Source organism: Poecilia mexicana, unplaced genomic scaffold (genome assembly GCF_051168715.1).
Source record: "Poecilia mexicana isolate PSO_F unplaced genomic scaffold, ASM5116871v1 scaffold_11, whole genome shotgun sequence".
NCBI lineage: Eukaryota > Metazoa > Chordata > Actinopteri > Cyprinodontiformes > Poeciliidae > Poecilia > Poecilia mexicana.
The window spans coordinates 19,058,859-19,086,138 of NW_028263380.1; the positions used below are offsets into that span (position 1 = coordinate 19,058,859).

Here is a 27,280-nt window from a genome sequence, read left to right on the forward strand (position 1 = left end):
TGTCTCCTCGAGTCTTAAGAAGGGTCCGAGGAACCATCAGCAAGTTCAGATTGGACGACCTGAGGCTCCTAGTCGAAACATAAGGCTGGATGAGGTTCTTAATGTAGTCTGGCGCCTGTCCATGAAGAGCTCTAAAAGTCAGTACCAGGATTTTGTAGTGCATCCTGTAAGATACAGGCAGCCAGTGCAAGCTTTTGAGGATGGGTGTAATATGTTCCCTCCTGTGAGTGCAAGTGAGCAGGCGTGCAGCTGAGTTTTGTACTACCTGCAGACGCGCAAACTCCCTCTTGTTAAGACATGTGAACACTGTTACAATAATCCAATCTCGATGAGACAAAAGTTAGAGGTGCTGATGTTATTAGCAGGAAGAGGGGCCCCTAAATCAAATCCTGCTCAAGGCCTCACACAACCTTTGACCGGCCCTGCATGATGAGTTAAATCAGCTGCACTGCACATCTCTGCTGGATACAGAGACAAACAGGAACTTTTATTATGTGGCTTTAGTAGCTCTTCCATTTCGTCCCTACTGAGTCTTTAATAAACACCACAGACAATGTTTTGGTTACCTGTGGGACGAGTCTTTCTGATCACCGGCCCATACCTGTCAAGTCTCCTGATTTTTCTGGGAAACTATTGTTTATTAGCCCTTTCCCCATCGTGCTTCAGTATTAGTATTTCCACATAAATATCTCATCTTATGGCATTATTATGACATTAGGTATGATTCTGCTGTGCCTGTGAAATGCTCAGCACAGCAAAGAGGCTTGCAGTTGGCTTATGAATAAAAACATAAGCAATTTTATTTTTTGTTAGTTTTGTTTTTTAATAAAAACTAAAATAAACAAAACTTAGCCTGGTGGGGAGGGACAGGAAAAACCCACCAGGCTTCTAATCCACTTTGGAAATCCTGCATTCACATGAACAAGCCAGAACAAACCAGAATATGTCGGACAGGTAGAATTGAAACCTGCCTAGTGCTGTCCCCTTCTTACTTAAAACATTTTCAAACCAGTACAAGTAAATACCGTGGTCGACTGCATCAAATGCAGCACTGAGATCGAGCAAAACCAGAACAGACACAAGTCCTTTATCTTAGGCCAAGAGAATATCATTTGAAACCTGACTGAAAGTCTTCAAACGAGTCTCTGATCACCGGCCCATACCGCTCATTTCTAAACAGACACAAGGATCTCTCAAAATTATTATGGATGTCTACAGCTCAGGGAAAATGGTGATCCCGGACAAGCCCCAACTTGTGTTACGCCCCCCCGCCCCCTTTGTGAGGAGGGGAGTAACACGACAGCCACAAAAATTTGACAGAGTCCAGGTGAATGTTGAAAAAAGGAGGGATATATTGATAACGAAAATCCCAGAAGGCTCACACAAACTGTGGGGGAGAAAGGGGCGGTTAGGTGGTGCCAAATCAAAGAAAATAAAACAAAACAGGGCCTAACTACCGTCTGTGCTAAAGAAACAAAAGAAAACAAAAACCCTGCCTATCTAAGCTAACAAAAGTTTCCACCAAGACTTTACATGGGTGGCACCCACCTGCTTACCTAGTGTATCTAACAGAAAAAACACCTACGTGATGAAATGTACAGGGTACCCCAAACTTACCTCGCCCTCTAACTCCCACCACAAACCTTCACACAAAAAGCAACAAGACATGCGTCAGGTAACAAAGCCAGTTGCCGAGAGCTCTCCCCAGCTGGGCTGCTTAAATAAGGCCTCCTTGGATGCTGATTGGCCCATGGTTGATGAGGATCAATCAGGAGAGCTTGACACCAGCTTTCCCTAGTACCTGTGAAGAGACAAAGGGGGAGGGGAAAGAGAAACAAACAGCCTGGCAGGCATGTAACACTGTCAAGTCTCCTGATTTTTTCTGGGAAACTATTGTTTATTAGCCCTTTCCCCATCGTGCTTCAGTATTAGTATTTCCACATAAATATCTCATCTTATGGCATTATTATGACATTAGGTATGATTCTGCTGTGCCTGTGAAATGCTCAGCACAGCAAAGAGGCTTGCAGTTGGCTTATGAATAAAAACATAAGCAATTTTATTTTTTGTTTTTTGTTTTTTAATAAAAACTAAAATAAACAAAACTTAGCCTGGTGGGGAGGGACAGGAAAAACCCACCAGGCTTCTAATCCACTTTGGAAATCCTGCATTCACATGAACAAGCCAGAACAAACCAGAATATGCCGGACAGGTAGAATTTAAACCTGCCTAGTGCTGTCCCCTTCTTACTTAAAACATTTTCAAACCAGTACAAGTAAATTTTGTGGTCGACTGCATCAAATGCAGCACTGAGATCGAGCAAAACCAGAACAGACACAAGTCCTTTTTCTTAGGCTAACTAAGATAAAGGACTGAAAATCTTCAAACAAGTCATTACTAATTAGATTCTCACATTCTTGATTAGCCACTATTTTCTCAAGGATTTTAGACAATAAATTACAGACTGATATCTAATCTTCCTTTCTTCAGTCACCTTAATTGAGAAAAAGTTTATTCAGTAAAGGTTTATTTACAGCTGCCTTCAAAGGCTGTGGTTCATGTCCATGAACTAAGAATAGGTGAATCATATCTAAAATGGGTGCAGTAATCAAAGACAACACTTCTTTAAATAATTTGATTGGATCAAGGTCCAACATGCATGTTGAAGGTTTGGAAAAGCTAATATTTTTGATAACTCAGAAAGGTTTGGTTCATTTGACAGTGCAGTGTGAAAGCAAATAACTCCAGCTAAAATGTTGCAATTTTGGTCCCCAATCGAACCTGGGCTATCGGGCGAGGCTGTCAGGTGTGGAAAACGCATTGAGAGCTTAAAATGGAAAATGGACAGGCTCCCAAATACATAACAAAATGTTGATCCTTTATTCCTCAGCCTGCACTCTTCCATCCTTGGCCCAAAACCTCCTGAAAGTTCATAAGACCCAGTTTCAAATAGTGGTGATCTGGTGATGAAGATAATAATAATAATATCCAAAAATAAAGATGTACATTAATCCACTAAAATCCAATGCCATAAATGTAATTAATATGATTATTTCTATGACCAGTAATAACGGTAGTAATAAGTGTCTTAATATCAATATTATCTGTGTCAACAACTTGACATCTGCTGTTTATGAAATCTTATAATGGATAAATTGTGGTGTGATCACTCTACCCATAATGTGCGCAGCATCAGAACTTCTGCATCTTCATAAGTTAATAAAGAACATACTGTTAGCAATAGTTTTGTCTTCATAATTTATTTTTGAAGTAAAGCAGAGTATCTGAATATTAACAGTCTTCCTGTGAAGTTAACAGATACACAATTACCAGTTGCATAGATACATTTAACAAAGTAGAAAATCATATTTTTTAGCAGTGCTATGAATTATAAGCAAACAGGTTTACAGCTAATTGTCATAGAACCTCAGACATTAGAAACAAATTATTAGATAATAGTCACTATTTTGAAAATTATATACATCCTGCTAAATGTTACCCTACTTAGCGTTAGCAGCTAAAAGGAGAAGGTTGCACCAATAAATTGTGATTGGCCGATACTTAAATGTGAAGCCGATTTTATCCATTGAATCTTATTTATCTCGACAAAGGTCTCAAAATCAATCACTGTTCTCAATTGCTCTGCCTTGAGAGAGGTTTGACTGATACACCCATCCACCAGGTCATGTCTGCATGTTTGTAGTTAACCCAGCTGTTGCCAACTCAGAGATTTTCCTTGCTATATTTAGCAGTATTCAGACGAAAACATTATTGACTGAAACCAGAATTGGCAGGTCAGGCTTTATAAATATCGGTGATCGGCAATCAGCCAGAAAACTACAGTTGGTGCTGTGAGGATTTGAGTTTTCTCTGTGTGTTTTCTTTAGCTTCTGTTTCTAGTGAGTCTCCTGTCTTCCCCTTGATTGTTCCCAGGTGTCTCGTTCCCTGATATCTGTGTATTTAATGTCACCTGTGTTCTTTGTTCCTTGTTGGGTCCTAGTTGTGTGTCATTGTATATGTTGAGTCTAGTCGTTTCAGTTGCTACCAGTGGTGGAGCTTTTACTTTCCGCTCTTCCCTGTGCTGCCTCAATTCATGGACTCATCATTAAACTTAATTTTTCTCACTTCAACTTGGGTCTCAGCGTCTGCTGCACCACCTCAAACCGCAAATCGTAACAGATGCACTCCTAAAAGTGAGAATAATTCTCATGATTTGACTTCTTTAAATTTAAAATAATCTTTCAAAAGCTTTCCATTCTCAATGTTTATAATTTCTCTCAAATTGCAGTGCTCTTCTGTGGTTGATGTATTCCTGATAGGGTGTTTTTAAACACAGTTGGTATTTCTGCTTAATCATGACGGACTTAAATTCAAAATTGTTAGCTATCTCTTTTTTTTACCAAGAATATTTTTTCTGTCTTTGTCATGACAGTTTTGAACCTCAGACGTCTGAAGAATCTGCAGAAACCAGGTTCTTAGTGAATCTGTTCTGTGCAGCAGCAGAGAGAGAAGCACAGACAGGAGAGAAGATGCTGGAGATGTTGGCATCTGTGTATAAGTATAAGACATTCCCTCTCAAAGAGAAATTGTGTGGTTTTTTCTTGGACCTCTTCACATTAGAGCTTAATGAAGGCTTGAATGTTGTTCCATCACCACATACCAAGAGCTCAATTCTTCTTGATGTATTTAAACTCAACTCAGAGCATGAAAAATGGTCCAGGTGAGTAAAATATTCTTTATATCATTTACACGTCTCTGGGTTGGGTATTGGGTATAAATACAACACTTGCCTCTTTTATGGGCACTAACAGTAAACATAAGGGAATATAAGTATATTATTTAACAAGAAAAATTAATCCTTTTCTTACATGGTTTATGCTTATCTAAAATATTTACTCCATGAAGAGTGATGATGATGTTCTGATGTGGAACATCAGAAACTACTGGAGTGTCTCAAGCTGACACTTTTGTATTGTCCCATGTGACCAGAACACATTTACAATCAGTGTACAAATTAAAATGAGCTAACTCCATATGTTTGTTTTATGCATCCTTCTAATATAATGGTGTTCCTCTTTCAGGAAACATTCTACAAATATTCCTGAACTAACCAGGTTCTTAGTGAATCTGTTCTGTGCAGCAGCAGAGAGAGAACATGAGACGGGAGAGAAGATACTGGAGCATCTGGCATCAATCTGTGCTTATGAGACATTCATTTCTAATAATGAAAATACAAATGATGATGATGAATTCATCAAAGATCATTGTGACTTCCTGTTGGATCTGAGCTCCCAGGTGAAGGACTGTGAGACTAAAACAGGTCTGAGTCTCTTTCCATCATTACAGTCAGTTTTCCAATCAGCTCCTCCAGTCTGGATCATAAACCTCTCAGAGATCAAACCCTCCATCCTCCTGGAGGTGATGAAGCTCCAATCAGAGAAGAAACCAGTGAAGCTGACAGACTGCTCACATGGAGAGAGTGAAGTGAAGAGTTTCCTACAGTGTCTGCCTTATATCTCACAGCTCAGGTACAGTCATGCAGTCATTTACCTAATTGCAATGTTTATACTAACTATATATTTTTGATTAAATGAACCCTAAATTTTATTCGACAAAGATTAAGTGACATAGATAATTGATCTTCATTATGTCAATTTTTCCTTTTATGTTGTGATATAAATAAATAAAATACTGTGTCAGGAACAGAGACCAGAAAAATATGGGCAAAATAGGAAGAGAGTCCAATGTAGTCCTTTGGGTATTCGTAGTGTTTGATAATATTACAGAGGAAAAAAGAGAACAAAAAATAATAAATAAAGTTTAGTAATAATAATGTGAAAAATCACAAATCATAATGAAATAATACTAATAAATCAACTCATCATGAAGTAATAACAATATTAACAATAATAAATTGAAGCTTCAGAGGTACCCACTCAGCCCCCAAAGGATGAAATACTTAAGCTATTATCAGTGATGATGATGATGATGATGATGATAATAATAATAATAATACAGTGATTCTTGAGAATAGGGACAAAACAGGTCCTATGGATAAAGCATGAAATTTGAATAAAATATACACAAAATATATTTTTTTCAAATATCTAACTAAACTAACCTGGGTCATGTGAGCACAACAATGTATATTTTTCTTTTTTTTTGCTGAATATTTTTTTTATTTTAAACATTGTAGTCGGTGGATGATGCCTGTAAAAGCCCTTGTCCAGGAGCAGAACTCAACACATTCTTATAGTTTGAAACAATTAAAGAAATACTAAAATTATATATTATGACAATTAAGTATAAGTAGTCATATAAATAATTATAAAAGTATCGATAAATTGAATTAAAAATATTTTTAGATATCTTCCAACTCCGTTGAAATTTGTCCTTAGTTTTTGTCAACACCGTCAGAAATGAAAAGAATGTAAAAAAATCAGGCATTATTGGGGGGCACCAGAACTTCTGAGGACCCCATGACAATGTCTTTTCTCTTCCTTTGCTAGGAGGGCTAGTTAGCTCCGGTTAGCTTAAGTTATTCTTCAGTTTTTTCTTCTGTTTTATTCCTAAGTTGTTTGTCACAACCATGATGTGTCAACTCCATAACTGACAATTTACAAAACTTTGATGAAATTTTGCGAAATAAAAGCTTAATTTTGGTAAACTGTAAAGATTTCATGGACCTGACGAGCTACAATATGACCTCCTTCAGAATAACATCATATAAATAACGCGGGAAAGCTAGCCGGCTCTGACTCCAGCCGGCCCAGCACACAATATACAAGTGCGCGGTCGCTCAAGACATTATGGTACACCCATTTACGGGCTGCTTTCACAATAAAAGCGCACATCCGGTCCATGTTTGAGCCACTCAAATCCAGCCGCATCATTTGCAAACAGAAAATAATATATGCTGAGAAACTAATACAAAACTAATACTAAAAAAATTCCCCTCTCACCCTCCGTGGGTGGTCTCTTTCATCCTCTGAGCTCGGGTCCTCTACCAGAGGCCTGGGAGCTTGAGGGTTCTGCGCAGTATCTTGGCTGTGCCTAGAACTGCACATTTCTGGACTGAGATGTCTGATGTTGTTCCTGGGATCTGTTTGAGCCACTGCTCCAGTTTGGGGGTGACTGCCCCGAGGGCCCCGATGACCACAGGCACCACTGTGGTCTTCACCTTCCAGGCCTTTTCCAGTTCCTCTCTGAGGCCCTGGTATTTCTCCAGTTTCTCCTTTTTCCTGATGTTGTGGTCACTTGGTATTGCTACATCCACCACAACGGCTTTCCTCTGTTCTTTATCCACCACCACAATGTCCGGTTGGTTCGCCATTACCATCTTGTCTGTCTGGATCTGGAAGTCCCACAGGATCTTAGCTCGGTCATTCTCCACCACCTTTGGGGGTGTTCCCCACTTTGACCTCGGGGCTTCCAGTCCATATTCGGCACAGATGTTCCTGTACACTATGCCCGCCACTTGGTTATGTCGTTCCATGTACGCTTTCCCTGCCAGCATCTTGCACCCTGCTGTTATGTGCTGGACTGTCTCAGAGGCCTCCTTGCACAACCTACACCTTGGGTCTTGTCTGGTGTGGTAGATCTGAGCTTCTATTGCTCTGGTGTTTAGGGCCTGTTCCTGGGCGGCCAGGATGAGGGCCTCTGTGCTGTCCTTGAGTCCAGCTTTCTCCAGACATTGGTAGGATTTCCTGATATCAGCCACTTCAGTTATTTGTCGGTGGTACATCCCATGTAGGGGCTTGTCCTCCCATGATGGTTCCTCTAGCACCTCGTCCTCTGTTCCCCATTGCCTGAGACATTCGCTGAGCACATCGTCCGTTGAGGCTTTGACATTATGGTACACCCATAATACATTATGGTACATATATATATATATATATATATATATATATATATATATATATATATATATATATATATATATATAGTATTAGTTTTGTATTAGTTTCTCAGCATATATTATTTTCTGTTTGCAAATGATGCGGCTGGATTTGAGTCGCTCAAACATGGACCGGATGTGCGCTTTTATTGTGAAAGCAGCACGTAAATGGGTGTACCATAATGTCTTGAGCAACGGCGCACTTGTATATTGTGTGCTGGGCCGGCTGGAGTCAGAGCCGGCTAGCTTTACCGCGGTATATAAATTGAGGTAGTTTGGCATTTCGTCAACTCTGTCAGATGTGAACTCCGTCAGAGTTTTTCTGACTCTTTCAGTGAAATTGTTGTCAAATCTCACTTAATTGTGCAACTAATTCATTTTAATGTATTTTACATGAATTGCATTACTTCACATGTACCAAGTTTTTCATTTTACTCACTAGTTTGTCACCACCTTCAGTTCTGTGTCAACGCCGTCATGCACTGTCAACTCCATCAGATGGACTTTTTCTTGTTTTTTGTTTTAAATAATATTTATTTTATTTCTTGAGAAGCATTTGTCTGTAAATTGAGTAAAAATATCACTAATGGGGTATTTTAAAAATCATTTTAGATTTATTTTTGTCAGATGGTGATGACAAAGTTTTGGGTCAGGTCGATTAAAAATTTAATTTTTAAAAAAAAATTCGCAACTGGGAGCCTGTACCTTAGCATCTTCATATTTTCTAAACATTATTTGTCATATTTGCATACATAAGGTTGAGAAATAATTAAAAAAAAATATGGGAAAATTAAAACCCATTTTGTCCCTATTCTCAAGAATCACTGAATAATAATAATACATGAAAAAAGTAGAAATAGATCAATGAGCACATGAGAGGTGTAGACCTTCATGACCAAAACCCCTCAAGGTACAGAGTCATGATGAGGTCCAAGAAGTGCTGGTGGCCCATCCCAAAAGCACACGTGTAAATAGGTTGATGGTAGTTTATGAGGTTGGAGTTTATCTTGTAACTGGTGGGTGAGCGATTTGCTCATCATGGGTTGTTCATCATGTTATCTTAAGCAAAGGTTTGGCATAAGGTCAGTAGGTCATGGAAATAGATCTCAAATGGACACTTCTCTTCAAGTTATGACAAGATGTGACCAAGACACTTACTGGTCAGTCAAAGCAAGAATCGTTTCCAGAGATGTTGCTTTTGCACCACCAATGCCTTGGAGAAATTCAAGGCTTTATTGCACATTGAGTGCTTCAAGAAAGAACATGGAAAGTAAGTAGGGGATGAAATGGCCCAAAACTGAAGAATACCAAAGTCATCAAATGGTGAGAAGGAGCCAAACCTCTGGCCTTTGATTCCAGGCCTTGGGGTCTGGTATCCTGTGACTTTCAGGTGTGTCCCTGGTCCAACACACCTGAATTAAATGGATCAACTCCTCAGTATGCAGTCCACTTCTCCAGAGTCCTGCTAATCACCTGATTCAGGTGTGTTGAAGCAGAGATGGATAGAAAAGATGCATGACCCTCAATCCCTGGAGTTGGAGACCTCTGGACTAAGTCTATTGAGTCTTACTGCATGACAGGGTGACAAATGTTCATAATTTTCAGAAATATAAATAAGAGCCTCTACTGTAGAGGTTATCTTTATGATCTATGTTACTGTGATGACACTACAACTGACTGAAGTTCAGTATAATTATGCATAAACACTCAAGGACTCAAATTTACCTTGGTTAAAATATACAGATAGTCAAATTTGTACTTTACAGAGCAAATGTTGCACTAAAGTAATGCTGTGGCAAGATATATTCCAATAAAGAAACAATGTTCACATATTATGATCATGTCTATTTGGAAAAAGCACTTTTAGCTCATCTTAGTTACTTAGTATAAGAACACCATATTATCCCACCGGTCACAATTGTGACCCATCATAAAACACACTTTTTCATATATTTTTCCACAATTTTTAAATTATTTCCCCTTGATTAGTTCAAAGGGCTATCAATGATATCTGATTTTAATATTTTCATGTCTGGGAAAAAATTGGGATTAAATGGGTTAATGAAGGTCTCTGTGTGAACAAATGGTTCCCAGACAACAATGTGGGAGAATATCAATGTTTGTAATGAAATATATTGAGCTGAAGCTGTTTGGATCATGTGAGAGAATAATGAAATGATGTAAATAATTTAAACACTAAGTGACAATAACACAGCCATGTTACCAGCTCCTTTTCCACCCAGAGAAAAACTGCAGTTAAAACAACTGAAGGTAAAATTAGGAAAACCTGAAATATAATAACTCTGAGACCTGAGCCACAGGATCAGTGTTTGTGTTGTTATTACAAACAGTATGTGATCAAACACATATTTGATCAACTGCTCTAATCAAGTATGTGTTTAACATGTAATTTCATCATATACAGGACAGATAAGTCAAAGATGGACATCATAGTGTAGTTGTATTTGTTCAGTTCAGATAAAATCATCTCTAAATGTTTTCTTTTTGCAGATCTTCTTGGGATCAGGATGATGAGAGTTATGATCCTATTGAGGAAACCAGGTTCTTAGTGAATCTGTTCTGTGCAGCAGCAGAGAGAGAACATGAGACAGGAGAGAAGATACTGGAGCATCTGGCATCATTCTGTGCAAATGAGACATTCATTTATAATTATGACGATTTGGATGATGATGATGATGATGATGAATTCATCAAAGATTGTTGTAACTTCCTGTTGGATCTGAGCTCCCAGGTGAAGGACTGTGAGACTAAAACAGGTCTGAGTCTCTTTCCATCATTACAGTCAGTTTTCCAATCAGCTCCTCCAGTCTGGATCATAAACCTCTCAGAGATCAAACCCTCCATCCTCCTGGAAGTGATGAAGCTCCAATCAGAGAAGAAACCAGTGAAGCTGACAGACTGCTCACATGGAGAGAGTGAAGTGAAGAGTTTCCTACAGTGTCTGCCTTATATCTCACAGCTCAGGTACAGTCATGCAGTCATTTACCTAATTGCAATGTTTATACTAACTATATGTTTTTGATTAAATGGACCCAAAATTTTATTCCACAAAGATTAAGTGACATAGATATTTGATCTACATTATGTCAATTGTTCCTTTTATGTTGTGATATAAATAAATCAAATACTGTGTCAGGAACAGAGACCAGAAAAATATGGGCAAATAGGAAGAGAGTCCAATGTAGTCCTTTGGGTACTTGTAGTGTTTGTTAATATTACAGAGGAAAAAAGAGAACAAAAAATAATAAATAAAAAAAATAGTAATAATAATGTGAAAAATTACATATCATAATGAAATAATAATACTACTAAATGAACTAATCGTGAAGTAATAACAATATAAACTATAATAAATTGAAGCTTCAGAGGTACCCACTCAGCCCCCAAAGGATGAAATACTTAAGCTATTATCAGTGATGATAATAATAATAATAATAATAATAATAATAATAATAAAAGTACATGGAAAAACAATTGCAATAATAATAATTGTAGTAACATTCAACAATAATTGAAAAACAATTAAAAACATGAGTTTGATAGATTCAGTCCAAGAAAAAAACTGAATGTGTTTGTATATTAGATTAGGTAATAATCTGTTAAGTCTATCCAGAAACTGATTCAGCAAAACAAAGCGATTTATCATGAGGTCCATTAAATATGTAATAAATATTGTAGTATTACCTTCATGATAGAGACATTTTTATTTGGTTGTCTGAATTTTTTATTGACATAGAATTTAACATGTTTTATGTCCATCCATTGGAAAAGTTAAACACTGTAAATGTTTTCCTCCAGTCCATCCTGTGTAACTCGTGCCTCATGTTTTCAGTCCTCAGCAACATGAACCATTACTGGCTGCTGGTCTAACTGGTTTTAACCCATTTAACCCCACCAGTCACAAGAGTGACCAAGATTTTTCTTTCACTTTCAAGGACTCCAAAAAGCTTCCTGATTAAATATTCAGTTAATGTTCAGCAAACATTGAAAGATTAGGGTGTTTGGATAATACTTATGCAGTATCACATATTTAGAGTAAATTATCACATGACCAGAGCTGATTATATCTTGGTTGGACCTTGGAGAGAAGAAGACTGCCACAAACCTCCCAAAGAAGAGGCTAGCAATGTATGTTTATTTAAACATACAAGAAAGATTTTTGGTGCACATCATCTTTAAAGTGTCTAGTTATGATATACACCTTTGCATTTACAAAATTGGTTTGGTGTGTGAGCAGGGTGTGTAAACATGTCGACGGTCACAATAGCGACCAGTGGGATAATACATTAGACCTAGGTGCGCTTATTTAAATACATACCATATTCTTCCAATTCCTAACTTCTTCCTTTGTAAGATTAATTTTGAGTGTGGTTCTTCATCTGTTAGACTTAGTGATGGCCAGATAAAGCATACAACAATGTAGTTATGAGAAAAATGGAATCCTTACTGATTTTGGTAGTGGAGGCTTAAACATGGACTATAGGAGGAAAATAGGCCATTTTCCATGGCCGATTTTGAATGCATATGATCATCTGATGGGAAAAGAGGATGATCTCCTCCTTCAACAGTCATGTGGCATTCTTTTACCACCTGCAACAGTTTATGATGAAGGGACAACTGTCTCTCTGATGTACCCTTTAAAAATAAAGAGGATCCCAATGAGGTTCTGACACAAGATGAGAAAGAACTATACAGAGACCGATGTCAAATAGATCAATGAGCACATGAGAGGTGTAGACCTTCATGACCAAAACCCCTCAAGGTACAGAGTCATGATCAGGTCCAAGAAGTGCTGGTGGCCCATCCCAAAAGCACACGTGTAAATAGGGTGATGGTAGTTTAGGAGGTTGGAGTTTATCTTGTAACTGGTGGGTGAGCGATTTGCTCATCATGGGTTGTTCATCATGTTATCTTAAGCAAAGGTTTGGCATAAGGTCAGTAGGTCATGGAAACAGATCTCAAATGGACACTTCTCTTCAAGTTATGACAAGATGTGACCAAGACACTTACTGGTCAGTCAAAGCAAGAATCGTTTCCAGAGATGTTGCTTTTGCACCACCAATGCCTTGGAGAAATTCAAGGCTTTATTGCACATTGAGTGCTTCAAGAAAGAACATGGAAAGTAAGGAGCGGATGAAATGACCCAAAACTGAAGAATACCAAAGTCACCAAATGGTGAGAAGGAGCCAAACCTCTGGCCTTTGATTCCAGGCCTTGGGGTCTGGTATCCTGTAACTTTCAGGTGTGTCCCTGTTCCAACACACCTGAATTAAATGGATGAACTCTTCAGTATGCAGTCCACTTCTCCAGAGTCCTGCTAATCACCTGATTCAGGTGTGTTGAAGCAGAGATGGATGGAAAAGATGCATGACACTCAATCCCTGGAGTTGGAGACCTCTGGACTAAGTCTATTGAGTCTTACTGTATGACAGGGTGACAAATGTTCATAATTTTGATCAACTGATCTAATCAAATATGTGTTTAATATGTAATTTCATCATATACAGGACAGATAAGTCAAAGATGGACATCATAGTGTAGTTGTATTTGTTCAGTTCAGATAAAATCATCTCTAAATGTTTTCTTTTTGCAGATCTTCTTGGGATCAGGATGATGAGAGTTATGATCCTTTTGAGGAAACCAGGTTCTTAGTGAATCTGTTCTGTGCAGCAGCAGAGAGAGAACATGAGACAGGAGAGAAGATACTGGAGCATCTGGCATCATTCTGTGCAAATGAGACATTCATTTATAATTATGACGATTTGGATGATGATGAATTCATCAAAGATTGTTGTGACTTCCTGTTGGATCTGAGCTCCCAGGTGAAGGACTGTGAGACTAAAACAGGTCTGAGTCTCTTTCCATCATTACAGTCAGTTTTCCAATCAGCTCCTCCAGTCTGGATCATAAACCTCTCAGAGAGAAAAGCCTCCATCCTCCTGGAAGTGATGAAGCTCCAATCAGAGAATAAACCAGTGAAGCTGACAGACTGCTCACATGGAGAGAGTGAAGTGAAGAGTTTCCTACAGTGTCTGCCTTATATCTCACAGCTCAGGTACAGTCATGCAGTAATTTACCTAATTGCAATGTTTATACTAACTATATATTTTTGATAAAATGAACCCAAAATTTTATTCCACAAAGATTAAGTGACATAGATAATTGATCTACATTATGTCAATTTTTCCTTTTTTGTTGTGATATAAATAAATCAAATACTGTGTCAGGAACAGAGACCAGAAAAATATGGGCAAATAGGAAAAGAGTCCAATGTAGTCCTTTGGGTATTTGTAGTGTTTGTTAATATTACAGAGGAAAAAAGAGAACAAAAAATAATAAATAAAAAAATAAATAAATAGTAATAATAATGTGAAAAATTTCGGATCGTAATGAAATAATGATACTACTAAATCAACTAATCGTGAAGTAATAACAATATGAACAATAATAAATTGAAGCTTCAGAGGTACCCACTCAGTCCCCAAAGGATGAAATACTTAAGCTATTATCAGTGATGATAATAATAATAATAATAATAATAATAATAATAATAATAATAATAATAATAATAATAATAATGAAAGTACATGAAAAAACTGTAGCAATAATAATTGTAGTAACATTCAACAATAATTGAAAAACAATTAAAAACATGAGTTTGATAGATTCAGTCCAAGAAAAAAACTGAATGTGTTTGTATATTAGATTAGGTAATAATCTGTTAAGTCTATCCAGAAACTGATTCAGCAAAACAAAGTGATTTATCATGAGGTCCATTAAATATGTGATAAATATTGTAGTATTACCTTCATGATAGAGATATTTTTATTTGGTTGTCTGAGTTTTTTATTGACATAGAATTTAACATGTTTTATATCCATCCATTGGAAAAGTTAAACACTGTAAACGTTTCCTCCAGTCCATCCTGTCTAACTCGTCCCTCATGTTTTCAGTCCACAGCAACATGAACCATTACTGGCTGCTGGTCTAACTGGTTTTAACCCATTTAACCCCACCGGTCACAAGAGTGACCAAGAAATTTCTTTCACTTTCTAGGACTCCAAAAAGCTTCCTGATTAAATTTTCAGTTAATGTTCAGCAAACATTGAAAGATTAGGGTGTTTGGATAATACTTATGCAGAATCACATGTTTAGAGTAAATTATCACATGACCAGAGCTGATTATATCTTGGTTGCACCTTGGAGAGAAGAAGACTGCCACAAACCTCCCAAAGAAGAGACTAGCAATGTATGTTTATTTAAACATACAAGAAAGATTTTTGGTGCACATCATCTTTAAAGTGTCTAGTTATGATATACACCTTTGCATTTACAAAAATTGGTTTGGTGTGTGAGCAGGGTGTGTAAACATGTCGACGGTCACAATAGTGACCAGTGGGATAATACATTAGACCTAGGTGCGCTTATTTAAATACATACCATATTCTTCCAATTCCTAACTTCTTCCTTTTCAAGATTAATTTTGAGTGTGGTTCTTCATCTGTTAGATTTAGTGATGGCCAGATAAAGCATACAACAATGTAGTTGTGAGAAAAATGGAATCCTTACTGATTTTGGTAGTGGAGGTTTAAACATGGACTATAGGAGGAAAATAGGCCATTTTCCATGGCCGATTTTGAATTCATATGATCAACTGATGGGAAAAGAAGATGATCTCCTCCTTCAACAGTCATGTGGCTTTCTGTTACCACCTGCAAAAGTTTATGATGAAGGGACAACTGTCTCTCTGATGTACCCTTTAAAAATAAAGAGGATCCTAATGAGGTTCTGACACAAGATGAGAAAGAACTATACAGAGACCGATGTCAAATAGATCAATGAGCACATGAGAGGTGTAGACCTTCATGACCAAAACCCCTCAAGGTACAGAGTCATGATGAGGTCCAAGAAGTGCTGGTGGCCCATCCCAAAAGCACACTGTACATAGGGTGATGGTAGTTTAGGAGGTTGGAGTTTATCTTGTAACTGGTGGGTGAGCGATTTGCTCATCATGGGTTGTTCATCATGTTATCTTAAGCAAAGGTTTGGCATAAGGTCAGTAGGTCATGGAAACAGATCTCAAATGGACACTTCTCTTCAAGTTATGACAAGATGTGACCAAGACACTTACTGGTCAGTCAAAGCAAGAATCGTTTCCAGAGATGTTGCTTTTGCACCACCAATGCCTTGGAGAAATTCAAGGCTTTATTGCACATTGAGTGCTTCAAGAAAGAACATGGAAAGTAAGTAGGGGATGAAATGACCCAAAACTGAAGAATACCAAAGTCACCAAATGGTGAGAAGGAGCCAAACCTCTGGCCTTTGATTCCAGGCCTTGGGGTCTGGTATCCTGTAACTTTCAGGTGTGTCCCTGGTCCAACACACCTGAATTAAATGGATCAACTCCTCAGTATGCAGTCCACTTCTCCAGAGTCCTGCTAATCACCTGATTCAGGTGTGTTGAAGCAGAGATGGATGGAACAGATGCATGACCCTCAATCCCTGGATTTGGAGACTCCTGGACTAAGTCTGTTCAGTCTTACTGTATGACAGTGTGACAAATGTTCACAATTTTCAGAAATATAAATAAAAGCCTCTACTGTAGAGTTTATTTTTATGATCTATGTTACTGTGATGACACTACAACTGACTGAAGTTCAATATAATTATACTTAAACACTCAAGCACTCAAATTTACCTTGGTTAAAATATACAGAGAGTCAGATTTGTACTTTGCAGAGCAAATGTTGCACTAAAGTAATGCTGTGGCAAGATATATTCTAATAAAGAAACAATGTTCACATATTATGATCATGTCTATTTGGAAACAGCACTTTTAGCTCATCTTAGTTACTTAGTATAAGAACACCATATTATCCCACCGGTCACAATTATGACCGATCATAAAACACTTTTTTATATATTTTTTCACAATTTTTAAAATTATTTCCCCTTGATTAGTTCAAAGGGCTATCAATGACATCTGATTTTAATATTTTCATGTCTGGGATCAAATTGGGATTAAATGGGTTAATGAAGGTCTCTGTGTGAACAAATGGTTCCCAGACAAGAATGTGGGAGAATATCAATATTTTTAATGAAATATATTGAGATGAAGCTGTTTGGATCATATGAGAGAATAATGAAATGATGTAAATAATTTAAACACTAAGCGACAATAACACAGCCATGTTAACAGCTCCTTATCCACCCAGAGAAAAACTGCAGTTAAAACAACTGAAGGTAGAATTAGGAAAACCTGAAAGATAATAACTCTGAGACCTGAGTCACAGGATCAGTGTTTGTGTTGTTGGTGCAAACAGTATGTGATCAAACACATATTTGATCAACTGCTCTAATCAAGTATGTGTTTAACATGTAATTTCATCATATACAGGACAGATAAGACAAATATGGACATCATAGTGTAGTTGTATTTGTCCAGTTCAGATAAAATCATCTCTAAATGTTTTCTTTTTGCAGATCTTCTTGGGATCAGGATGATGAGAGTTATGATCCTTTTGAGGAAACCAGGTTCTTAGTGAATCTGTTCTGTGCAGCAGCAGAGAGAGAACATGAGACAGGAGAGAAGATACTGGAGCATCTGGCATCAATCTGTGCAAATGAGACATTCATTTATAATTATGACTATTTCAATGATGGTGACATCAACAAACGTTGTGACTTCCTGTTGGATCTGAGCTCCCAGGTGAAGGACTGTGAGACTAAAACAGGTCTGAGTCTCTTTCCATCATTACAGTCAGTTTTCCAATCAGCTCCTCCAGTCTGGATCATAAACCTCTCAGAGAGAAAAGCCTCCATCCTCCTGGAAGTGATGAAGCTCCAATCAGAGAAGAAACCAGTGAAGCTGACAGACTGCTCACATGGAGAGAGTGAAGTGAAGAGTTTCCTACAGTGTCTGCCTTATATCTCACAGCTCAGGTACAGTCATGCAGTAATTTACCTAATTGCAATGTTTATACTAACTATATGTTTTTGGTAAAATGAACCCAAAATTTTATTCTACAAAGATTAAGTGACATAGATAATTGATCTACATTATGTCAATTTTTCCTCTTTTTGTTGTGATATAAATAAATCAAATACTGTGTCAGGAACAGAGACCAGAAAAATATGGGCAAAATAGGAAGAGAGTCCAATGTAGTCCTTTGGGTACTTGTAATGTTTGTTAATATTACAGAGGAAAAAAGAGAACAAACAATAATAAATAAAAAAATAAATAAATAGTAATAATGATGTGACAAATTTCAGATCGTAATGAAATAATACTACTAAATCAACTAATTGTGAAGTAATAACAATATGAACAATAATAAATTGAAGCTTCAGAGGTACCCACTCAGCCCCCAAAGGATGAAATACTTAAGCTATTATCAGTGATGATAATAATAATAATAATAATAATAATAATAATAATAATAATAATAATGAAAGTACATGAAAAAACTGTAGCAATAATAATTGTAGTAACATTCAACAATAATTGAAAAACAATTAAAAACATGAGTTTGATAGATTCAGTCCAAGAAAAAAACTGAATGTGTTTGTATATTAGATTAGGTAATAATCTGTTAAGTCTATCCAGAAACTGATTCAGCAAAACAAAGTGATTTATCATGAGGTCCATTAAATATGTAATAAATATTGTAGTATTACCTTCATGATAGAGATATTTTTATTTGGTTGTCTGAGTTTTTTATTGACATAGAATTTAACATGTTTTATATCCATCCATTGGAAAAGTTAAACACTGTAAACGTTTCCTCCAGTCCATCCTGTCTAACTCGTCCCTCATGTTTTCAGTCCACAGCAACATGAACCATTACTGGCTGCTGGTCTAACTGGTTTTAACTCATTTAACTCCACCTGTCACAAGAGTGACCAAGAAATTTCTTTCACTTTCTAAGACTCCAAAAAGCTTCCTGATTAAATTTTCAGTTAATGTTCATGAAACATTGAAAGATTAGGGTGTTTGGATAATACTTATGCAGAATCACATGTTTAGAGTAAATTATCACATGACCAGAGCTGATTATATCTTGGTTGCACCTTGGAGAGAAGAAGACTGCCACAAACCTCCCAAAGAAGAGGCTAGCAATGTATGTTTATTTAAACATACAAGAAAGATTTTTGGTGCACATCATCTTTAAAGTGTCTAGTTATGATATACACCTTTGCATTTACAAAAATTGGTTGGTGTGTGAGCAGGATGTGTAAACATGTCGACGGTCACAATAGTGACCAGTGGGATAATACATTAGACCTAGGTGCGCTTATTTAAATACATACCATATTCTTCCAATTCCTAACTTCTTCCTTTTCAAGATTAATTTTGAGTGTGGTTCTTCATCTGTTAGACTTAGTGATGGCCAGATAAAGCATACAACAATGTAGTTATGAGAAAAATGGAATCCTTACTGATTTTGGTAGTGGAGGTTTAAACATGGACTATAGGAGGAAAATAGGCCATTTTCCATGGCCGATTTTGAATTCATATGATCAACTGATGGGAAAAGAAGATGATCTCCTCCTTCAACAGTCATGTGGCTTTCTGTTACCACCTGCAACAGTTTATGATGAAGGGACAACTGTCTCTCTGATGTACCCTTTAAACATAAAGAGGATCCTAATGAGGTTCTGACACAAGATGAGAAAGAACTATACAGAGACCGATGTCAAATAGATCAATGAGCACATGAGAGGTGTAGACCTTCATGACCAAAACCCCTCAAGTTACAGAGTCATGATCAGGTCCAAGACGTGCTGGTGGCCCATCCCAAAAGCACACTGTACATAGGGTGATGGTAGTTTAGGAGGTTGGAGTTTATCTTGTAACTGGTGGGTGAGCGATTTGCTCATCATGGGTTGTTCATCATGTTATCTTAAGCAAAGGTTTGGCATAAGGTCAGTAGGTCATGGAAACAGATCTCAAATGGACACTTCTCTTCAAGTTATGACAAGATGTGACCAAGACACTTACTGGTCAGTCAAAGCAAGAATCGTTTCCAGAGATGTTGCTTTTGCACCACCAATGCCTTGGAGAAATTCAAGGCTTTATTGCACATTGAGTGCTTCAAGAAAGAACATGGAAAGTAAGGAGGGGATGAAATGACCCAAAACTGAAGAATACCAAAGTCACCAAATGGTGAGAAGGAGCCAAACCTCTGGCCTTTGATTCCAGGCCTTGGGGTCTGGTATCCTGTAACTTTCAGGTGTGTCCCTGGTCCAACACACCTGAATTAAATGGATCAACTCCTCAGTATGCAGTCCACTTCTCCAGAGTCCTGCTAATCACCTGATTCAGGTGTGTTGAAGCAGAGATGGATGGAACAGATGCATGACCCTCAATCCCTGGAGTTGGAGACTCCTGGACTAAGTCTGTTCAGTCTTACTGTATGACAGTGTGACAAATGTTCACAATTTTCAGAAATATAAATAAAAGCCTCTACTGTAGAGTTTATTTTTATGATCTATGTTACTGTGATGACACTACAACTGACTGAAGTTCAATATAATTATACTTAAACACTCAAGCACTCAAATTTACCTTGGTTAAAATATACAGATAGTCAGATTTGTACTTTGCAGAGCAAATGTTGCACTAAATTAATGCTGTGGCAAGATATATTCCAATAAAGAAACAATGTTCACATATTATGATCATGTCTATTTGGAAAAAGCACTTTTAGCTCATCTTAGTTACTTAGTATAAGAACACCATATTATCTCACCGGTCACAATTATGACCCATCATAAAACACACTTTTTCATATATTTTTACACAATTTTTAAAATTATTTCCCCTTGATTAGTTCAAAGGGCTATCAATGACATCTGATTTTAATATTTTCATGTCTGGGATCAAATTGGGATTAAATGGGTTAATGAAGGTCTCTGTGTGAACAAATGGTTCCCAGACAAGAATGTGGGAGAATATCAATGTTTGTAATGAAATATATTGAGATGAAGCTGTTTGGATCATGTGAGAGAATAATGAAATGATGTAAATAATTTAAACACTAAGCGACAATAACACAGCCATGTTAACAGCTCCTTATCCACCCAGAGAAAAACTGCAGTTAAAACAACTGAAGGTAGGAAAACCTGAAAGATAATAACTCTGAGACCTGAGTCACAGGATCAGTGTTTGTGTTGTTGGTGCAAACAGTATGTGATCAAACACATATTTGATCAACTGCTCTAATCAAATATGTGTTTAACAAGTAATTTCATCATATACAGGACAGATAAGTCAAAGATGGACATCATAGTGTAGTTGTATTTGTTCAGCTCAGATCAAATCATCTCTAAATGTTTTCTTTTTGCAGTTCTTCTTGGGATTGGGATGATGGGAATTATGATCCTGATGAAGAAACCAGGTTCTTAGTGAATCTGTTCTGTGCAGCAGCAGAGAGAGAACATGAGACAGGAGAGAAGATACTGGAGCATCTGGCATCAATCTGTGCAAATGAGACATTCATTTCTAATTATGATTTCAATGATGATGATGAATTCATGAAAGATTGTTGTGACTTCCTGTTGGATCTGAGCTCCCAGGTGAAGGACTGTGAGACTAAAACAGGTCTGAGTCTCTTTCCATCATTACAGTCAGTTTTCCAATCAGCTCCTCCAGTCTGGATCATAGACCTCTCAGAGAGAAAAGCCTCCATCCTCCTGGAAGTGATGAAGCTCCAATCAGAGAATAAACCAGTGAAGCTGACAGACTGCTCACATGGAGAGAGTGAAGTGAAGAGTTTCCTACAGTGTCTGCCTTATATCTCACAGCTCAGGTACAGTCATGCAGTCATTTACCTAATTGCAATGTTTATACTAACTATATGTTTTTGATAAAATGGACCCAAAATTTTATTCCACAAAGATTAAGTGACATAGATAATTTATCTTCATTATGTCAATTTTTCCTTTTTTGTTGTGATATAAATAAATCAAATACTGTGTCAGGAACAGAGACCAGAAAAATATGGGCAAATAGGAAAAGAGTCCAATGTAGTCCTTTGGGTATTTGTAGTGTTTGTTAATATTACAGAGGAAAAAAGAGAACAAAAAATAATAAATAAAAAAATAAATAAATAGTAATAATAATGTGAAAAATTACAGATCATAATGAAATAATAATACTACTAAATCAACTAATAGTGAAGTAATAACAATATTAACAATGATAAATTGAAGCTTCAGAGGAACCCACTCAGCCCCCAAAGGATGAAATACTTAAGCTATTATCAGTGATAATAATAATAATAATAATAATAATAATAATAATAATAATAATAATAATAATAATGAAAGTACATGAAAAAACAGTACCAATAACAATTGTAGTAATATTCAACAATAATTGAAAAACAATTAAAAACATGAGTTTGATAGATTCAGTCCAAGAAAAAAACTGAATGTGTTTGTATGTTAGATTAGGTAATAATCTGTTAAGTCTATCCAGAAACTGATTCAGCAAAACAAAGTGATTTATCATGAGGTCCATTAAATATGTGATAAATATTGTAGCATTACCTTCATGATAGAGATATTTTTATTTGGTTGTTTGAGTTTTTTATTGACATAGAATTTAACATGTTTTATATCCATCCATTGGAAAAGTTAAACACTGTAAACGTTTCCTCCAGTCCATCCTGTCTAACTCGTCCCTCATGTTTTCAGTCCACAGCAACATGAACCATTACTGGCTGCTGGTCTAACTGGTTTTAACCCATTTAACCCCACCTGTCACAAGAGTGACCAAGAAATTTCTTTCACTTTCAAGGACTCCAAAAAGCTTCCTGATTAAATTTCCAGTTAATGTTCATGAAACATTGAAAGATTAGGGTGTTTGGATAATACTTATGCAGTATCACATGTTTAGAGTAAATTATCACATGACCAGAGCTGATTATATCTTGGTTGCACCTTGGAGAGAAGAAGACTGCCACAAACCTCCCAAAGAAGAGACTAGCAATGTATGTTTATTTAAACATACAAGAAAGATGTTAGGTGCACATCATCTTTAAAGTGTCTAGTTATGATATACACCTTTGCATTTACAAAAATTGGTTGGTGTGTGAGCAGGATGTGTAAACATGTCGACGGTCACAATAGTGGCCAGTGGGATAAAACATTAGACCTAGATGGACTTATTTAAATACATACCATATTCTTCCAATTCCTAACTTCTTCCTTTTCAAGATTAATTTTGAGTGTGGTTCTTCATCTGTTAGACTTAGTGATGGCCAGATAAAGCATACAACAATGTAGTTGTGAGACAAATGGAATCCTTTCTGATTTTGGTAGTGGAGGCTTAAACATGGACTATAGGAGGAAAATAGGCCATTTCCCATATGACCAACTGATGGGAAAAGAAGATGATCTCCTCCTTCAACAGTCATGTGGCTTTCTGTTACCACCTGCAAAAGTTTATGATGAAGGGACAACTGTCTCTCTGATGTACCCTTTAAAAATAAAGAGGATCCTAATGAGGTTCTGACACAAGATGAGAAAGAACTATACAGAGACCGATGTCAAATAGATCAATGAGCACATGAGAGGTGTAGACCTTCATGACCAAAACCCCTCAAGGTACAGAGTCATGATCAGGTCCAAGACGTGCTGGTGGCCCATCCCAAAAGCACACTGTACATAGGGTGATGGTAGTTTAGGAGGTTGGAGTTTATCTTGTAACTGGTGGGTGAGCGATTTGCTCATCATGGGTTGTTCATCATGTTATCTTAAGCAAAGGTTTGGCATAAGGTCAGTAGGTCATGGAAACAGATCTCAAATGGACACTTCTCTTCAAGTTATGACAAGATGTGACCAAGACACTTACTGGTCAGTCAAAGCAAGAATCGTTTCCAGAGATGTTGCTTTTGCACCACCAATGCCTTGGAGAAATTCAAGGCTTTATTGCACATTGAGTGCTTCAAGAAAGAACATGGAAAGTAAGGAGGGGATGAAATGACCCAAAACTGAAGAATACCAAAGTCACCAAATGGTGAGAAGGAGCCAAACCTCTGGCCTTTGATTCCAGGCCTTGGGGTCTGGTATCCTGTAACTTTCAGGTGTGTCCCTGGTCCAACACACCTGAATTAAATGGATCAACTCCTCAGTATGCAGTCCACTTCTCCAGAGTCCTGCTAATCACCTGATTCAGGTGTGTTGAAGCAGAGATGGATGGAAAAGATGCATGACCCTCAATGCCTGGAGTTGGAGACTCCTGGACTAAGTCTGTTCAGTCTTACTGTATGACAGTGTGACAAATGTTCACAATTTTCAGAAATATAAATAAAAGCCTCTACTGTAGAGTTTATTTTTATGATCTATGTTACTGTGATGACACTACAACTGACTGAAGTTCAATATAATTATACTTAAACACTCAAGCACTCAAATTTACCTTGGTTAAAATATACAGATAGTCAGATTTGTACTTTGCAGAGCAAATGTTGCACTAAATTAATGCTGTGGCAAGATATATTCCAATAAAGAAACAATTTTCACATATTATGATCATGTCTATTTGGAAAAAGCACTTTTAGCTCATCTTAGTTACTTAGTATAAGAACACCATATTATCCCACCGGTCACAATTGTGACCCATCATAAAACACTTTTTCATATATTTTTACACAATTTTTAAAATTATTTCCCCTTGATTAGTTCAAAGGGCTATCAATGACATCTGATTTTAATATTTTCATGTCTGGGATCAAATTGGGATTAAATGGGTTAATGAAGGTCTCTGTGTGAACAAATGGTTCCCAGACAACAATGTGGGAGAATATCAATGTTTTTAATGAAATATATTGAGCTGAAGCTGTTTGGATCATGTGAGAGAATAATGAAATGATGTAAATAATTTAAACACTAAGCGACAATAACACAGCCATGTTAACAGCTCCTTATCCACCCAGAGAAAAACTGCAGTTAAAACAACTGAAGGTAGGAAAACCTGAAAGATAATAACTCTGAGACCTGAGCCACAGGATCAGTGTTTGTGTTGTTGGTGCAAACAGTATGTGATCAAACACATATTTGATCAACTGCTCTAATCAAATGTGTTTAACATGTAATTTCATCATATACAGGACAGATAAGTCAAAGATGGACATCATAGTGTAGTTGTATTTGTCCAGCTCAGATCAAATCATCTCTAAATGTTTTCTTTTTGCAGTTCTTCTTGGGATTGGGATGATGGGAATTATGATCCTGATGAAGAAACCAGGTTCTTAGTGAATCTGTTCTGTGCAGCAGCAGAGAGAGAACATGAGACAGGAGAGAAGATACTGGAGCATCTGGCATCAATCTGTGCATATGACACATTCATTTATAATTATGACTATTTCAATGATGGTGACATCAACAAACGTTGTGACTTCCTGTTGGATCTGAGCTCCCAGGTGAAGGACTGTGAGACTAAAACAGGTCTGAGTCTCTTTCCATCATTACAGTCAGTTTTCCAATCAGCTCCTCCAGTCTGGATCATAAACCTCTCAGAGAGAAAAGCCTCCATCCTCCTGGAAGTGATGAAGCTCCAATCAGAGAAGAAACCAGTGAAGCTGACAGGCTGCTCACATGGAGAGAGTGAAGTGAAGAGTTTCCTACAGTGTCTGCCTTATATCTCACAGCTCAGGTACAGTCATTTCATTCCTGGGATTTTTCTTTTTTCACTGTTGAATTTATCATTTCACTATTGGTTTATTTAAGTGCAGCAGTTTACTAATTGTAAACGTATTACTCTTTTACTTCATGATTTTAGTGTTGTACCTCAGTTGTCAGAATCTGGAAATGAAACCAGGTTCTTCATGAATCTGGTCTCTGCAGCAGTAGAGAGAGACAAGCAGACCGAAGAGAAAACATTGACGCTGTTAACAACAGTTTGCAAGTATAAGGGATTTCCCTTGAAATGGAAATGGTGTGATCTCCTTTTGGACTACTACAAATATCAAAGTGTAAGAGGACTGAGTCTTCTTCCATCATTACAGTCAGTTTTCCAGTCGGGTCCAAGAGTCTGGTTTACAGACCTTTCAAACACAAAGGCCATCATCCTTCTGGAAGTGCTGAAACTCCAGTCAGACAAGAAAAAAGTGGCGTTGACAGGTTTTCCACGTGAAGACAATGAAGTGAGGAGTTTCCTAATCTGCCTGCCTTATATCTCACAGCTCAGGTAAATTATTGCATACTTCTTGTATTTTAATTTTTTTTCATCCCTCCTTATTACTAACAAAAATGAAGCTTCTGATGGACGAAGTAAATATTGGAAGGTTGTTGATATTGACACAGCTCTCTAAAACCACTAAGTGTGATGACAACCTCACTAAAGTGGAAAATGTGGGGGCTACATAGCTTTTATTTATTTATTTCCAAAATCAAGATTGTTGTAGAAGATCTGAGGAATTTTTATATGTGTAAATATATACTGTCTGTCTACTGAGGATGTGCCCATCTATGGTAGGGGTGCCCAAAGTCGGTCCTGGAGGGCCCGCATCCTGCATGTTTTAGTTCTCTCCCTGGTGGTGGTAACAATCTTTTCAGCATGTCAATGTTCCTCTTAGGTCTTCTAAGTAGCCATCATTTGATCCAGGTGCATTAAACCAGGGAGAGAACTAAAACATGCAGGATGCCGGCCCTCCAGGACCGACTTTGGACACCCCTGATCTATGGGGACCTCAAGAATGTTCTTCTGGAGTACCTCTCTTCCATGAGCCTATGCCAGCAGGTTCAAACAATGGAAAATTTAAAATATGTGGGAGTCATAAAAAGTTGTTTGATGAGTAAGAGTGGTATGTTTGCCTTTGACCCTCATAAGAGTTTGAGAGTTATCGCAAAATTAAATTCAAACGCTCATCATGTCCCTAGATCAGCGTGCAGTGCCATTTCTTTCTGTCCAGAGGTGTTGGACAGTTGGTCATGAGTATGGAGACAGTTCTCCAGTAAATGAAGTGTTGATAACACATAAAGTCATTAAGCACACTGATTTTGTAGCAGGGTAATGTGTAGCCAAGTGGAAAAGTGTGGCCAGCAGAGGGCACTGTGGTGTGCAAAAAAACAAGAAAAAGATGATCTGAGCTGGGCAGACTTGCTACCATGATGTAATAAAAAGTTAGCAAGGAAGAAGAAGCCCTCACCTGCTCATGTGACTACCTACGGCATGCTGTCTTAAAGAGGATCCCATCAACGCTGCATCCCCTAATCTCTGACCCCCCTGCACTAAAGTTCACTGACCAAGATGTAAATAACCATCCACACACTATATATTTATAATGTGTGGATGGTTGTGTGTCCTGTGTGTCACTGTGTTGTCCTGCGACAGACTGGTGACCTGTCCAGGGT

General features: G+C 37.4%; 1 protein-coding gene and 1 long non-coding RNA gene across 2 annotated transcripts in view; one reads left to right on the forward strand and one right to left on the reverse strand.

Moving 5' to 3' along the window:
- The window catches only part of LOC148156467 (uncharacterized), a 261,721-nt gene that overhangs the window by 31,122 nt on the left and 203,319 nt on the right, over positions 1 to 27,280 (reverse strand). The window lies entirely within an intron of this gene.
- The window catches only part of LOC148156468 (uncharacterized), a 75,575-nt gene that overhangs the window by 17,214 nt on the left and 31,081 nt on the right, over positions 1 to 27,280 (forward strand). The window contains exons 3-10 of the mRNA XM_088010377.1: positions 4,433 to 4,720; positions 5,082 to 5,528; positions 10,409 to 10,882; positions 13,512 to 13,973; positions 17,402 to 17,860; positions 21,268 to 21,729; positions 25,122 to 25,580; positions 25,707 to 26,114. Of these exons, the coding sequence (XP_087866503.1) occupies positions 4,433 to 4,720; positions 5,082 to 5,528; positions 10,409 to 10,882; positions 13,512 to 13,973; positions 17,402 to 17,860; positions 21,268 to 21,729; positions 25,122 to 25,580; positions 25,707 to 26,114 (3,459 nt within the window). The remainder of the gene's footprint in view (positions 1 to 4,432; positions 4,721 to 5,081; positions 5,529 to 10,408; positions 10,883 to 13,511; positions 13,974 to 17,401; positions 17,861 to 21,267; positions 21,730 to 25,121; positions 25,581 to 25,706; positions 26,115 to 27,280) is intronic.